At 38.9% G+C, this 14,599-nt stretch overlaps 1 protein-coding gene across 9 annotated transcripts in view; it reads left to right on the top strand.

Annotated features, from left to right (window-relative positions):
* LRRC7 (leucine rich repeat containing 7) overlaps positions 1-14,599 on the top strand; it is a 160,939-nt gene that overhangs the window by 33,430 nt on the left and 112,910 nt on the right. For all 9 annotated transcript variants that reach the window (XM_056844367.1, XM_056844365.1, XM_056844366.1 and 6 more), the window contains one exon: positions 1,942-1,998. In XM_056844367.1, coding sequence (XP_056700345.1) covers positions 1,942-1,998 — 57 coding nt within the window. The remainder of the gene's footprint in view (positions 1-1,941; positions 1,999-14,599) is intronic.

Below are 14,599 nucleotides of genomic sequence, written 5' to 3'. Positions count from 1 at the left end.
GCTTAACTATGGTTCTTCCTTTTCTTTCTGAATTAAAGGTGGGATTTAATTGTAGTTTCTTAGGGCTAAGGGGCTTGTGGCCTGGGAAGAAGAGATCTTATAGAGGAGAGAGCTGCTAATGAAGTGGGGAATTGATGGAGATGAAAGTAGGATAGTCCTGACCCAGATCATAACAGAGCTGAATTGCTCACACCAAACAGGCTATACACCAAATTGCCTAGGGCCACTCTCTCAATCAATAATATTAGTGTAAATTTGACAATAAAGGGATGGTTTGTCTCATTGGCCAGTGGTGTGTACTAGATTGTGAGGGGCATATTTCTTTCTGCAGGTGAGAAAAAGAAACTGTTTTCCAATTATTAAAAATATGTAGTTAAGAATGAATAACATTAAAAAAAAAACAGAACAAAATACATAACTTATTTCTGGGGGGAAATTGCCTGACTTTAACCATCCCAGTTTGTCCTCAGGTTGATAAACCGTTACTGGACCGTTGATAAAATATAATAATAAAAATAATATATATATATTTAAAAATAAACCAACTATCTTTCTTGTAACATCCAGAAAAGTGTCATATAGTGTATACTATATTTATTATTTATAAAGTAATTCAAAAGGGATGGAGTTAAAAAAAGCCTATGGGAAGAGTTTTATCTTTAAAAAGAAACCGATCTTGAGAAAGGGGGAAGGGACACAAAATGGGGGGGGGGGAGAGGCAAGGCAAATGAGGGGTTATTAAGATCTCAGGAGAAGAGGTTCATGTTCAACACAGGTATGTTTTCCCAAGATCCTGGGTTATATTCAAGCCTAGGACTGACCGAATGTGAAATATATAGCTTGGGACCAGCATGTGTGAAGGACCACCTACTTCCTTATGAATTTACCCAACCACTACAGTCATCTTTGAAGGCCCTACTTTGAGTGCCCCTGCCTTCTGAGATTAGGCAGGTGACAATCTGGGAGAGGGTCTTCTCAGTTGCAGCACCAAAGCTCTGAAACTCTCCCCATCTTCTGCGAGTGGGTGAAGACTCTTTATTGTTTCATCTGGTGTTCCTTCCTTCCTGCCCAATGCTGTAATTGTTTTTATATGCATATTTTAGATTTGGTTTTAATTGTTTTAATGATGTGTTTGTGTTCTGTTTTAATGTTTTTACATGTATGTTCTTAACCTATTAACTCCCTTGGTGGCCCTGATTAAGGCAGGATATACATTTTGTAAATACATAATAAATAAATAACATACCTTATTCTCTAGAGACTGTAGTGATGATAACAAGTCTTGGCCAAAATTCACTGATATCACTGGAAGTTTTTCTACTGAGATCCTAGAGAGAGCATTAGAACACCATAGTTTTCTTTTTCTTGTCTTGTATAGTAGTCTTCTCCTTGTCTTGGTTGTCTATTTTGTAAAATGTATTCTTCTAGCTTACGGAAACATGAATAATTTGCTGGATTTTATTTGAGGAAGGGTTCAGATATGCAGAAGAAATCTGTATTTGCTGAGAAGTAGGTTAACCTAACAATTTCTGGTAACATGCATTTATTTTCGCTTTTTAATTTTTTTTGTAAGTCTTACTTAAAATGCTCTCATGTGGCTTGTCATGATTTTGCAAAATAACACTGCTAGCAATCAGAATTGAAGTATATTGTCTTGAAGCTAATTGAATGCTCAAGAGCTTAGAAATATGCTGAATCTTAATATTCAGCAAATATTTGTCTTATTGAAATAATCAGCAAAAAATAATTTAAAGCTGTTATTTTCAGCAGCAGCCATATGGCTATGATTCTCATTAGAGGTTGGCCAGGTGCATAGAATAATTTCATGCAAATATATAGCTAAGATAATTTTTACTGAAATAAAGAGCTTCCTGTAACAGTTGTTTATGTTTGGTGCCTTTTTAATTGCATTTATGACATTTTTCTGTTTAATACTTCTAGACTTGTTAAATTACGAATATTGGAATTACGAGAGAATCACTTGAAAACTCTACCAAAGTAAGTGCTTATGTAGATTAGTTACCTGAAGTATTTGGAGTGTCTTCTTTCCTGCCGAGAATTGTGCTGTTTTGCTGAATGATTTCCATTGCAGTCTATTTTAAATCTTTTGAACAAGTACTTGTTTTGCTGATACATTTTTAGCTATCAGCATTGATGCCTACAAATAATAAGTGCTGAATGTAAATCATGAGCACTGAAAAGGGCAGGTAAACATTTACATTTGAATGCAGTCTAATATGTGCATTCTTACGTATGTTTAACACAACTTCAGTCAAAAGACCCCAACCATTGGAAAGCACATATTTTCCTATTATGGAAGTAACTATACTCAGCTGGCTAATGAAATGCCATCTTACACATTACATTTCAGGCTTTGCCTTCCATTCAAGACAAGAGGCTCTTGCAGTTGCAGTTTTCTAAGCTGACATTTGTTTCATGATAATTCATCACCCGCACAGGCATGATCCCTACCAGTCTCTTACCTGAAATATCCCAGGAGTAGGCTACAAGCTCTGTGAAAAGCTCCCCTCTCTGAAAAATTTCCTTTCCCCATGTTGTACCATGATTTGTGAATGAGTACTAATCATGGTGAATTTGAGCTAATAACATTTTGCAAACCAGCTTCACACTAGGGTTTCAAGCCCTGGTTAGTAAAAAATCTTACTATTTTAATGCATCTGTTACAGTGGTTCAATCTGTGCAGAATCCTTCTGTGGCCCTCCTAATATTTGCATTAGGTGTATGCCCAGTGAGACCCAGTGCATATGAGTCCTTTATAGGATATGGAATTTATATAGATTACATATGTGTTGAACATCAACTTAAAAAAAACCAGATTATTTAGCAGGATAAAAATTATTAAGGGCATCAACATCATCTAGTAATTACCAAGTCTAAGATTAGAAGTAGTAGGTGACACTTGGAAAGTTTTAATATCTTGTGAATCATAGAATGTTTGTGGGATTAGAAACTCTCTGGCAGTGCTTGTTCTGAACTCAGGTAAGGCACAAACATGTGAAGAAGCTTTTTGAAATGTCTTCTGTGGATATTAATGTGGATATAAAAATTCTGATATAACTTTTCTATGACATGTATACACAAGAGGAGTTCTAAAATTTTGTGTCTTGAATAGCTAACGTTGTGATGAAATTGAGTCAGAGTCATTTGTCACATCTGTATATGATGCAATCTCCATTATTTGCACTTCAGTTCTCTGAATCTGATCATCTGAATTTGTGTATCCTCTGTAAAATTTTAATCATGTACCATGAAAACACCCTGGTCTGGATGGCCGAGGCTAGCCTGATCTCAGAAGCTAAGCAGGGTCAGCCCTGGTTAGTACTTGGATGGAAGACCACCAAGAAATACCAGGGTCACTACACTGAGGAAGGCAATGGGAAACCAACTCTGTTCATCTCTTGCCTTGAAAACCCTACTGGGTTGCCATAGGTTGGCTGCAACTTGACAGCACTTCACACACACACACACACACACACACACACACACACACACACCATTAAAACTCTGCTTGATTTGGATGTCTGAACTAATCAGTTGTCCTGATTTCGATGCTCAACAGGCCTGTAAACATATGAAGCTGCTGCACTTGGAGTCAGTCTTGCTCCACTGAGCCCAGTATTTTCTACTCTGGACACAGCTCTTCAGAGTCTCCCAGTCCTGACACCTGAGATAGCCAGGCACTGAACTTGGGATCATCAGCATGTAGAATGTGTACTGCCGTTAAGCTGTTACTTCTCACCCAGGGTCCATTCAGTTCAGTACATGTTTATATTTGATACACACCACTGTAGCATTGTAGTTCTTGCTAGTGATCTGTGATGGCTATTTAGTCATATGTTTATTTTACAGGTATATTGATAAAACCCACAAGTTACACTTATGACACAAATGCCTCTGTTGGTGCTGGACATTCAGTGACTTACACTACAAAGTGACTTAGTATTAAAACAGTGAAGGAGCCTGATCCTTGATGTTTACTACTGGGATTATCCCATGTTTGCATGTCTATCAGTATGGTAATATTTTGCTTCATGCATTGAAAAATATAATATGACAAAATACAGCAACTGAAACACTTTCTCAGCATTTTAATACCACAGAAGGCTTTGATATGTAATGTTAATGTAAAATAGATATTATTTGATTTAGTGATGAATGTACCCGGGATGAAATATGGCCATTTGTGTTTTATACATATTCCGCTGTAACAAGGAAACAGGCTTAGCCATTGTAGTAGCTAATAAGTAAGTGGTGTACTGATTTCATACCACCATGTGGTATAAAATACAATTTCTTACCACTGGCATATTAGAGATACCTGACCCCCAGTCAATTTGCAGTGTGGGCAAAAACAGATATTAAATATATCTGAATATTCCACATACTAATTCTTGCAAACCCACCCTGACATACACACACACAAAAGGTTCAGATGCTATATGGGACTAGTTGCTAGTGCCCTAGGAGCATTATAGAGAATTTCATTTTTAAAAGTCTGTGCTTCAGCATGAGTTCCACACATGCTCCATACAGTTTTTTTAACAAGGTAGCTAAATTATTGGCTAAAACAAACAGGGTATGTACAACTGTAGCAAATGTGCATTATGGCTGCAATTCTAAAGGGGGGGCAAATCTCCATAGGAGCTGGCGTTAACCCATGGTAGTGTAAGTGCCCACTTAAACCGTGATAAGGGAACTTACACTGTCATGGGTGGTATCAACGCCAGCTCGGGGCCGTGACGCAGGTTTTTTATTTTTCAACATGTTTGTTTTCCTGTTTTATGGCTGGGAAGCCTCTGAGGAGGAGGCACAGTTGCACCACTCCTGGTTGCAGTAGATCTACCCCCACCTCAGGATTGGGCTGCCCAAAAACCATCCAGAGCAAACTTTGCAGGCTGAATCATTGTCCCATTTGTGAGAAGCATGCAGCATTACCTATTCTCGTTTTAAATAAAATATCTTCCATTTTTATCCCGCCCTTCTTCAATAAGCTCATCTTCACAACAACCCTGTGAGGCTGAGAGAGGATGACTACACCAAGGTCATCCATTGAACTTCATAGCTGAGCAGGGATAAAAACAAATTTCTGTCACCTGATGAAGGTACTAAGGCCACTAGGGATAGTCAAAGTGAAAGATCAGTGTTATGATGGCATCAACCTGATCATTAAGTGGGGAGGATAACCTCCTTTTCATCCATAATGTCAATGATGCAATAGCTGATTACCTGCTATTGTTTTCCATACCACATGACAGAGTATAGAATCATCCGTTTTGAAGCAAAAGAGTGGAGAGAAATGTAACCCAAACTCTTCCCCAGTGGGTCAGTGCCTGTGTAGATGGAGAAGGGGAAAGATTGCCTGCAGTAGTTCTTCAAAAGTGGGTTACTATTCTCATGTAAATTCTGGGAGCAGCAGTGACCTCTTTGAAGAGGGAGAGGAAGATGAGTGCCAGACGCTACAAGTATGTAGTGGAGTGTAGAAGTGTCAGTGATGGTGTATGAATTTGTGCCTACGTTATTTGTGTTACTACTATTTTGCTTAGTATGTTGTTGGTTAAAAAAACAACTCAATCCCTACCAGAAGCATCCCTAGAAATAGGCATGTAATCCTGAAATATCCAGTGTTAGTTATAGAAAGGATATAAAAATATCCTGAAAGGGGAAGTTTAAGAGTACTATTTTATAATAATTATTATACTATTATGCTTATAAACAATATATAAGTTGCATTTACTTCCAACAGTGGCAGGGTTCTTTTTGTCTTCATGGTATTTCTATTCGATCTATTCTATTCTATATCACTTGAAGAAAAAGTGTAAGAAACTGAAAGGAAGAGAATACAAACAGGTTATTAACAGCATACCACTAATTAGTTGAAATATAGTATCATATTTTTCTGCTGAGGACATGCATTCTCAGGATTGCATTACTTGGATGACGCTAATGTTTGTTAAAGACCATTAAGCCTATCTTTTGATAGGTACTAGTTTTTCAAGGAGTGTCAGGATGTCTCTTTGCATTTGCTATTGTGAACAATGTTGTTAAGTGTGTTTATCAAAAGTGGCAGTTCCCAACTTTGTTGTGGATTTTTCAGGTCAGGGAGACGCAGCATTTAATTGATCAGTATGAGTTTCTGAGGGTGCCAGCTTTCACTTTGCAGTTTTTCTATAAATTTGGGGGGGGGGGGTTTGCTGAAGTACTATTTAGCCCTCTTATAGAACTCTCACTGATTTTTTTAAAAAAATCTTATTTTTAATTTCCTACTGAAATTGAAAGTTGGATGTACTGCAAAATGCAGTTTGGCTCGTTCAACACTTGAAAAGGCGTGGAGGGGAGAACATAAGCCCTTCATCTCACCAAACTTCAGGCTGATCAGGATTGGGCCCTCACGGCATTTGTATAGCGCTTGTGTTAGGCTCTAAAATGGCAGCTGCATCCCTCTGTTGGACACATGGATGCTGTCATGTCTAGTTTGGCCCTGTGTCTTGGAAGCTAGCATTTTTGACCTTTTAAAGCAAGTGTTTTTCTGTTCTGCATAAACTACTTCTGAGCATTTAAAATGTTTTTAGACCTTTTATATGTATGCAATACCAGTTCAAAGTTTATAATCTGAAATGAGCAGTGTGTACCTACAGTAACTCACTTTGTGAAGATACAGAGTGGCTGCATATATAGTTTAAACAAATATTAATAGCAAAAATGGCTTTTTCATATAAGAAATAAATCTTTATGAGCCTAACTTCATAAATTTTAGTAGGTTTGAAATCGTTAGTTTCAGATTAAACCTGTGTCTTTTATTTTTTGATTTTCTCCTTGTGATTCCATGCTCAGTGGTGCTATTGCTTTGTGTCCACATCTGTGTATGCCTCTTGCTTCAGGCAGCCATCCCAGTTTAGTGGGTTATCCGTGTGTTTATCCAGGTGCACAGAAATCAGTTGCATAAGATGTCATATGCTTCAAGTCAGGATAGTTTTGCTCCATCTTAACCATTTTCTTTAGAGAAACCATCAACTTACATGCAAACAATGGAGTACACATCTGAAACCATGGCAAGTGTTCCTGTGTGTGACTTGAGGTAGAGAAATGACAGGTGATTAAAGAATTAAACACCCCCTGTATCTCTTCTCCAAAGTATCTTCTCTAAAGTTAGGGTTTTTTTTTTCTTTTTTAAAAAACTTTGGGCTGAGTATAACCTGTAGTTAGCTTCTGATAGCACACACTGTGAATTGTAGGATTTTTAAAAATCCCATCATCACGTCATCCAGTGTTCACAAATGAGTCATCTTGCAACCCCAAGTCACAATGAATAATGTTTATTGATTTCACGTTTATATATTAATCCCCTTTTTGACCTGTCCTTTATATTTCACTGCCACCATTTACTATTAAAGTTAAAATATTCTTTATAACAACTCCAGTAGTTTGGTGAACAAGGAATGAAACCATAAGTTAAAACAACAACAACAACAAAAAGTATTGATTAAAGAATGACTTCTTGAATATATAAAGATGATATAGTTGCATATCTGGATATTTGCAATTACATGTAATTTCTTTAACGGTAGTATAAATCAGTCACTCACTGTTATAGTATATTGCAAGTGAGGGAGATGGCATTTCTTTTAAACATTTGATTTGTGAACAAACAGCCAACTTTCCCTCAGTGTAGTCTTTCCCCCCACAGTTAGTTCTTACAGAGCACCGACTGACTTTGCACTGGAATCTTCTTTCTGTGCATTCCCTTTCTCAGGCTTCTCCAAAGTAACTGCCAGTACTTCTGAAGCTCTGAAGACACTGAAACATGGTGCTACTCCTCAGCTGGCCTCCTTCATGTCCCTCTTCTTTGGATTTCCATCTTCCTCATCTGTCATTCACCTAGAACACTAGCAAGATTTCAGTCCAATAGCTCCTTAAAAACCAACTAATTTCCCCGGGTATATGCTTTCAAGAGTCAAAGCTCCCTTCATCAGATAGGGACGCCAGCTTATTCTTCCTGTTTCGGACAGCTTTTCTTCAGCTGCCCGTTTCAGTCATTGTCTTCAACCTTTACCAGGCTGTGCATAGGTTTATGTATTCTCTGGCCAACATTCCTTCAGCCAAATAATGTTCACCATATCTCAGGCCACCAATTCATTGATTCTTAATTATGGACCAAGAGGAAGGACTAACTGACATCAGCTTAAGACCTGCTCCCATATACTGATGCCTTCTGTGAGCTATACTGTAAATTCCACAGTGTTAAGAATCCCTTAGTTACAGTAAATAGGATCAACTGTTGCTTGGCAGGTTGCCAACAGAAGCTTACGTGACATTTATATGTAACCTTATAAAATCCCTGCTGTTAGATACACTACACAATGTTTATTTATCTGTTTATTTAAAATATTTATATCGTGCCTTTCCATTAAATGTTCAAGGTGCTTTACATTGTTAAAATAATAGTAAAAACAAAATCCATAATATCATTCAAACGCAAAGCTTAAATACAACAGAAATTAACAATTTCACTTAAATTAAAATAAAATGGAGTAAAGTGTCCTCTCCTAAGAAAACTCAGCAAACAATAAGACATCTCTTATGATCAGTACCCCATAGAGCACCAGCTAATTCATCAACTAATGGAGGCTATAGGGGGAAAACGCATGGTCACTTTAGCCTCCTTTAATCCCTGTTTCAGCCAGGATTCAGCATAGGTTTATGTATTCTGGCTGAATCCTGGCTGAAACAGGGATTAAAGGAGGCTAAAGCGACCATGCGTTTTCGCACAAACCAGCAACTAAAGCCAGCTGAAATTGAAAGTATTCACCTGGCACCAAAATGACACCATGGATTGTGCCAGGCAATTTGGGGGGGGGGATGAGACTGTTCCACAGTTTTGCCACCATTGAAAAGCCCCCATCCCAGTTAGCCACCTGCCTCCGTTCCACAGGAGAAGGCAAGCACCCAGTTCAAGGCTTCTGGTTAAAATTTTCAGGGTGCAGGCTGGACTATATGGGAGGAGGTGGTCCTTTAAATACCTGGTTCCAAACCATTTAGGACTTCAAAAGTCAAAACTAATATATGGAAGTGTGCCTGGAAACCCACTGAAAGGAAGTATATAGGCTTTCTAACATCAGTGTAATATGAGCACAGCAGGGAGTACCTGTCTGTATCCAAGCTGCAGCATTTTGCACCAGTTGAAGGTTCTGAGAAATCTTCAAGGGTTAGTCCCACTCTGAGTACATTACAGTAATCCAATATAGAGATTATTAGGACATGACTAATTGTGGGTAGGTCATTTTTGTCCAGGAAAGGCTGTGGCTATTGTGCCAAATGAACCTGGCAAAAGTGCCATGGAAGCCATTTGGGCATCCATGGTCAGTGCTGAATCTGGTTTTGCACCCCCAAGCCGCTCCTTCAGGGAGAGTTCAACCTCCCCTAGAACAGGTAACAAACCTCCAACCAAAACCATGTCAATTTCAGCTTGCATCTAGACTAATGTTATTGCAAGTGCAAAGGCTTCTGTCAGCAAAGGGCAATTTTCCTTTCTCCTCTTCCCTGGCATGGGAGCCTGAAATCCTGTTCATGGGGGAACTGCCTTCCCCCAGCTCTGCAGCACAGTGGCAGACTTAGCAGCACACTGAAACTTTTCGTGCTGGCCACTTGTAACTGATTAGATGAACTATGCCACTTTTAAAGCTTACCTAAAGTTCAAATCCCTGCTGTGATCTTTACCCAAATATCCCTGCCATAGTTTTTCTTTCGACATATATCATCATATTTCTTTGTATGTTCCCCCCAAACTATGAAATTCATTTATCTCTCTGCACACATTCCTAAATGCAGCCTGCATTTGTCTTTTCTATTATTTGGTTTTTTTTAAATCTGCAGGTTGTATTTTGAAATGGCAGTCTGACTCTCACAGACTAAACTCACATTCTCTGAGCCGAATGCTTATGTCACTGCCCTTCTGCTCAGCCTTTCTTTTCCCTTACCTGGCATGTTTTGCCAGATTTTTGAGGCTATGTGAAATTCTCACTTCACTAGCATTGTGCTCAGTGTAATCCTTCCCCCACCATCTGTTCCTTGCTTCTGTTTCACCCATGCGTACTGCTCATCTAACACTACTCATCTTCAGAATGCTCCAATTGCACATGTTCAACCGTAATATTTTTCATGTTTTAGGCTTTTAAAAAAATTATGCATGAAATCCATGATTTTTCTACATACCTCCAGAGGATATCATTACTTTCTCCCTCTTGTCAGCAGAAACTCAGGACAAAACTAAGACATTACGATGTCCACAGTTTTGACCTGTGGAGGTCGATGCCATTTTAGAGAAGACTTTGGCTGTGGGGATCTATTTCAGGACTTGAAAAGGCATGGGAGGAATGATTATATGGTTCTGTCTCATTTTAAATAGCCAAGTTCTTCTCTAAGTTGGAGTCAGCATCTGTGGGTTGAACCCATGAACACATAAACATCTGGTTTGGCCCTCACTCATGCCCTTTTCCTTGGACCCTTTTTGGCATCCATTGAGTCAGCATGTGGAGTGGCTGTTTCATTAAGGGAGTGTTAATACTGGATTTATTTCATCATCATCATTACCTTTATTAGGCATTTAAGATTTATTTATTTAAATACATTTTCATTCCTTCATTTATTTAAATGTATTTATTTCAGTGCCTAGCTTTACTGAGTGAAAATAGTAGCAGCTGTGCCTTCTGTTTTCTGCATGTAACTGTTTATAAGCCAGAAAATATTAGCATGTTACTATAGTGCATAAAATATTATTATACACTACTACCTTTTGTGTACATTTATTAATGTACACAAAAGGTAGTAGTGTGTAATACTACAGCTCAAGACAGGGTTTGCACACAGTGAAGGTCCCAGCCTCAATCTCTGGCAGGGTTTTGGGTTTTAGGACTGGGAAAGAACCTCTTCCTGAAGCATTGAAGAAATCAAACCAGTCCAAGTAGAATTTAAAATGAGTTGTGTGAATATACTGACTCTGCCTTAATCACCAACAATTATCTTGTTTATTAAAGTGACAAAATTGTGGGTGGTTAATTTTCCATTGTTTTTACTGAAGGCTGAATATATATTCATAAATGTTATAATAATGTCATGTATAGCCAAGAAGTTACTTGTATTAATGAGAGTGATTGCTGAAAATATCTTGGTAAGCATTCTTTTTTTAAAAAAAAATCTAGTCTCTAGCTTCCTGTGACACATAGTCCTGTTTGACTATTTTTAAAGGAATAATAAAATATGAAAATAATGGAAAGAATACACTCTTTTTTGCACGATGTCTCAGATATAAGTTTTCTCCTTAAAAGCTTGCTTTACTAGACATCTTTAATTCCATGATTACTAGAATACTATACTGTATTAGAATTAGGGTCGTGCAACAAAAAAAATTTCAGGTTCGGGTTTATTGGGCCTGATTTTTTTCGGTAAACACGAAATAAGCCGAATACTGATATCGGTATTCAGTAAATATGGGTATTCGGCTTATTTCCCGGTTTACCGAAAAATTCAGGCCCATTATAGTCTATGGAAAATTCTTTTTGAAGCTTCTGTGGGGGTGTTTTTGGAGGTAGAGTCCCCAAATTTTCAGGGTAGCTTGAAGGGACCCTCCTTGCATGAACCCCAAAGTTTGGTGAAGATTGGGTCAGGGGTCCAATTTTATGGGGTCCCAAAGGGGTGGCCCCCATTCCCCTTTGGAACCCCATAAAATTGGACCCCTGACCCAATCTTCACCAAATTTCGGGGTTCATGCAAGGAGAGTCCCTTCAAGCTACCCTGAAAATTTGGGGACTCTGCCTCCAAAAACACCCCCACAGGAGCTTCAAAAAGAATTTTCCATAGACTACAGTAGCCCTATTTCACACGTGCTGGGAATTGCCAAGTCAACTTTCTCATCATTGGTTTCAATAGGCCCATGCAAAGCAATGGGGGGACAGGTCTAAGTTCCAGTGGAAAAGTGGAGACATATGTGAGTAAGCAGTCCAATGCCACCCTCCTCAAGAACTCACACAAGCCCTACACAACCAGATACCAACCTAATCCAGCAGCACAACAAACCATGTACAGAAGTCTAACGGACCCAAGACTCTACAAAAAACCTGAAGCACACCACACCACAACAAAATCAAAAGTATTGTAATGAGTCAGAAAATATATTGTTAAAGAGTTCAGTGTTTTCATGTGATATGTTTTAGGCCCCTTTCACATTGCCATTCTAAAATAGTTGTTATCCATGGTTGGCCCAATTCCAAGTAAATTGGTATGGGGGGATTTCATATAACATTTTAAAATCCATTTATGAGCCATGTCTGAAGCACTCTGCCCATTTCAAACCATGTCACTTTTTTGCAGCACGTAATAGGGCAGAAGAAAAAAGCGGCACTTTCAGAAGCATCTCAGAGATTTCAAACACCACACTACAGCAATTCAGAAGCGCAAAAAAGACCTGAAAACAAAAGAAAGGAGGTTCTTGTAGGTTATCCGGGCTGTGTAACCGTGGTCTTGGAATTTTCTTTCCTGACGTTTCGCCAGCAACTGTGGCAGGCATCTTCAGAGTAGTAACACTGAAGGACAGTGTCTCTCAGTGTCAAGGGTGTAGAAAGGAGGGTTTTGGGTTGTTTTTTTTTAAAGGCTTAGCCCCACTTTGCAAATGGGACACAAGCGGCTTTGTTTGAAAAGGTTTTTTAAAAAACAACCCGTTGGCAGCTGGAAGCCAAAATGGTTGTGTCTGCAATAACACAAGAAATCCATTAGCAACTGGCTGCTAAAAAGGACTATAACTGCTGTTTGAAAGGGGCCTCTAACGGAAATCCAAATATGCTGATATCTCTGTTGTTATTGTATGAGACTCTTTTTATACAAATAGAACATTTCCTTTTGTTTACTACAAAAATTATTTTTTGTTTTCAACGTTTAGTTTTTCCCACCTCTTATTGCTAGAATTAAGAGACATGTGCTAAGGTGGCATAGGTGCAGCAGTTTACAGTTCTCTCTCTCTCTCTCTCTCTCTCTCTCTCTCTCTCTCTCTCTCTCTCTCTCTCTCTCTCTCTCTCTCTCTCTCTCTCTCTCTCTCTCTCTCTCTCTCTCTCATGATTTTACTTGTAGAGGCTAAGGCATTTATACATTTAATGTCCATATATATGGCAGGTAGCATAATTTTATATGCGAACAATGTTGTAAGTCAGTGGTACTCACCCCATGACATGTGAAGAGCCACTTTCACAGTTGCCATCCACCAAAAAAGCCACATAACTACCCTGTGCCACCCCACCAAACACACATAGAATAAAATAATACTATTTATATTAAATGTAAACTGTAACATGTTTAATTGCCAGAGTACCTCTGAGCATGTAGGCTTGTGTCTTCCTACACTTGTTGAACCTTAGCCAGCCCTTGGGTATATGGAGTGAGGGGAAGGGCTTGCAAGTCCAACGTATGACACAAAGCAGTGCACAAGCTTTCAAGAATCTTTATTAGTCTGGGATTTCAAAGATAAATGTTTCCTTATGTTAAAAATACCTTTCAAGTTGTAGTGCTGCAAGAAACAGGGTGGTTAGAATTAGAGATGGGAAGGCCTGGAAAAAAAAGGGAAAAATTGGGGGGGAAATAGGGTTTTTTCCATTTTCCCCCAAAGCCATTCCCCCCCGAAAAAAACCACCTTTGGAAAAAAACGGACAAAACCCTGTTCCCCCCCACCCCAATTTTCTCGTTTTTTTCCAGGCCTTCCCATCTCTAGTTAGAACTTGTCTTTTTGCTAACTGGGAACCATCAGCTAATCACACATCACACTCAGCCACTTCTCCTAAAAAGTGAGGTGGGTGCCACGTTGAGGAATGGTGCTCAGAAGAGCCACAGATGTCATGGCCCAAACCACTGAGTGAATATCACTGTTATAAGTGATACATTTTGCATTATTAAAGAAGCAAGCAAATAAACAAACCCAGCTTTGATAGGAAAGTAAGTTTTGCATATGTTTAAATTTCCCCCCAAAATTCTCCCCCCACCCAGGAAATATCCAACCCCCCACAAGGCTTCAAAATTTCAGTAACAGAGCAGTATTATGCAGTATTATACTCTCCTGAGGTTAAGCATACCTCAGTCTTCCCTCAGCCACATGACCACAGTATCCAGTCTCTGCCCTAACACAGAGTGGTTAAGAGTGGTGGTTTGGAGCAGTGGACTTTGATCTGGAGAACTGTGTTTGATTCCCCACTCCTCCACATGAGCAGTGGAGGCTAATCTGGTGAACTGGATTTGTTTCTTCACTCCTCCACATGAAGCCAGCTGGGTAACCTTGGCCAAGTCACAGCTCTATTAGAGCTTTCTCAGCTCCACCTACCTCACAGGGTGTCTGTGGTGGAGAGGGGAAGGGAAGGTGATTGTAAGCCGGTTTGAGTCTCCCTGAAGTGGTAGAGAAAGTCGGCATATGAAAACCATTATTATTATTATTATTATTATTATTATTTTTAACGTGATGCATAGCTTCAAACTGCACATTTCAAGTCATCACATTATTGGTCTTACATAGATATTGAATAACATAGTCAACACCAACGTAGTTAAG

Source organism: Euleptes europaea, chromosome 2, assembly GCF_029931775.1.
Source record: "Euleptes europaea isolate rEulEur1 chromosome 2, rEulEur1.hap1, whole genome shotgun sequence".
NCBI lineage: Eukaryota > Metazoa > Chordata > Lepidosauria > Squamata > Sphaerodactylidae > Euleptes > Euleptes europaea.
The sequence above is the reverse complement of the archived record's forward strand: the minus strand, read 5'-3'. Positions and strand labels throughout refer to the sequence as shown.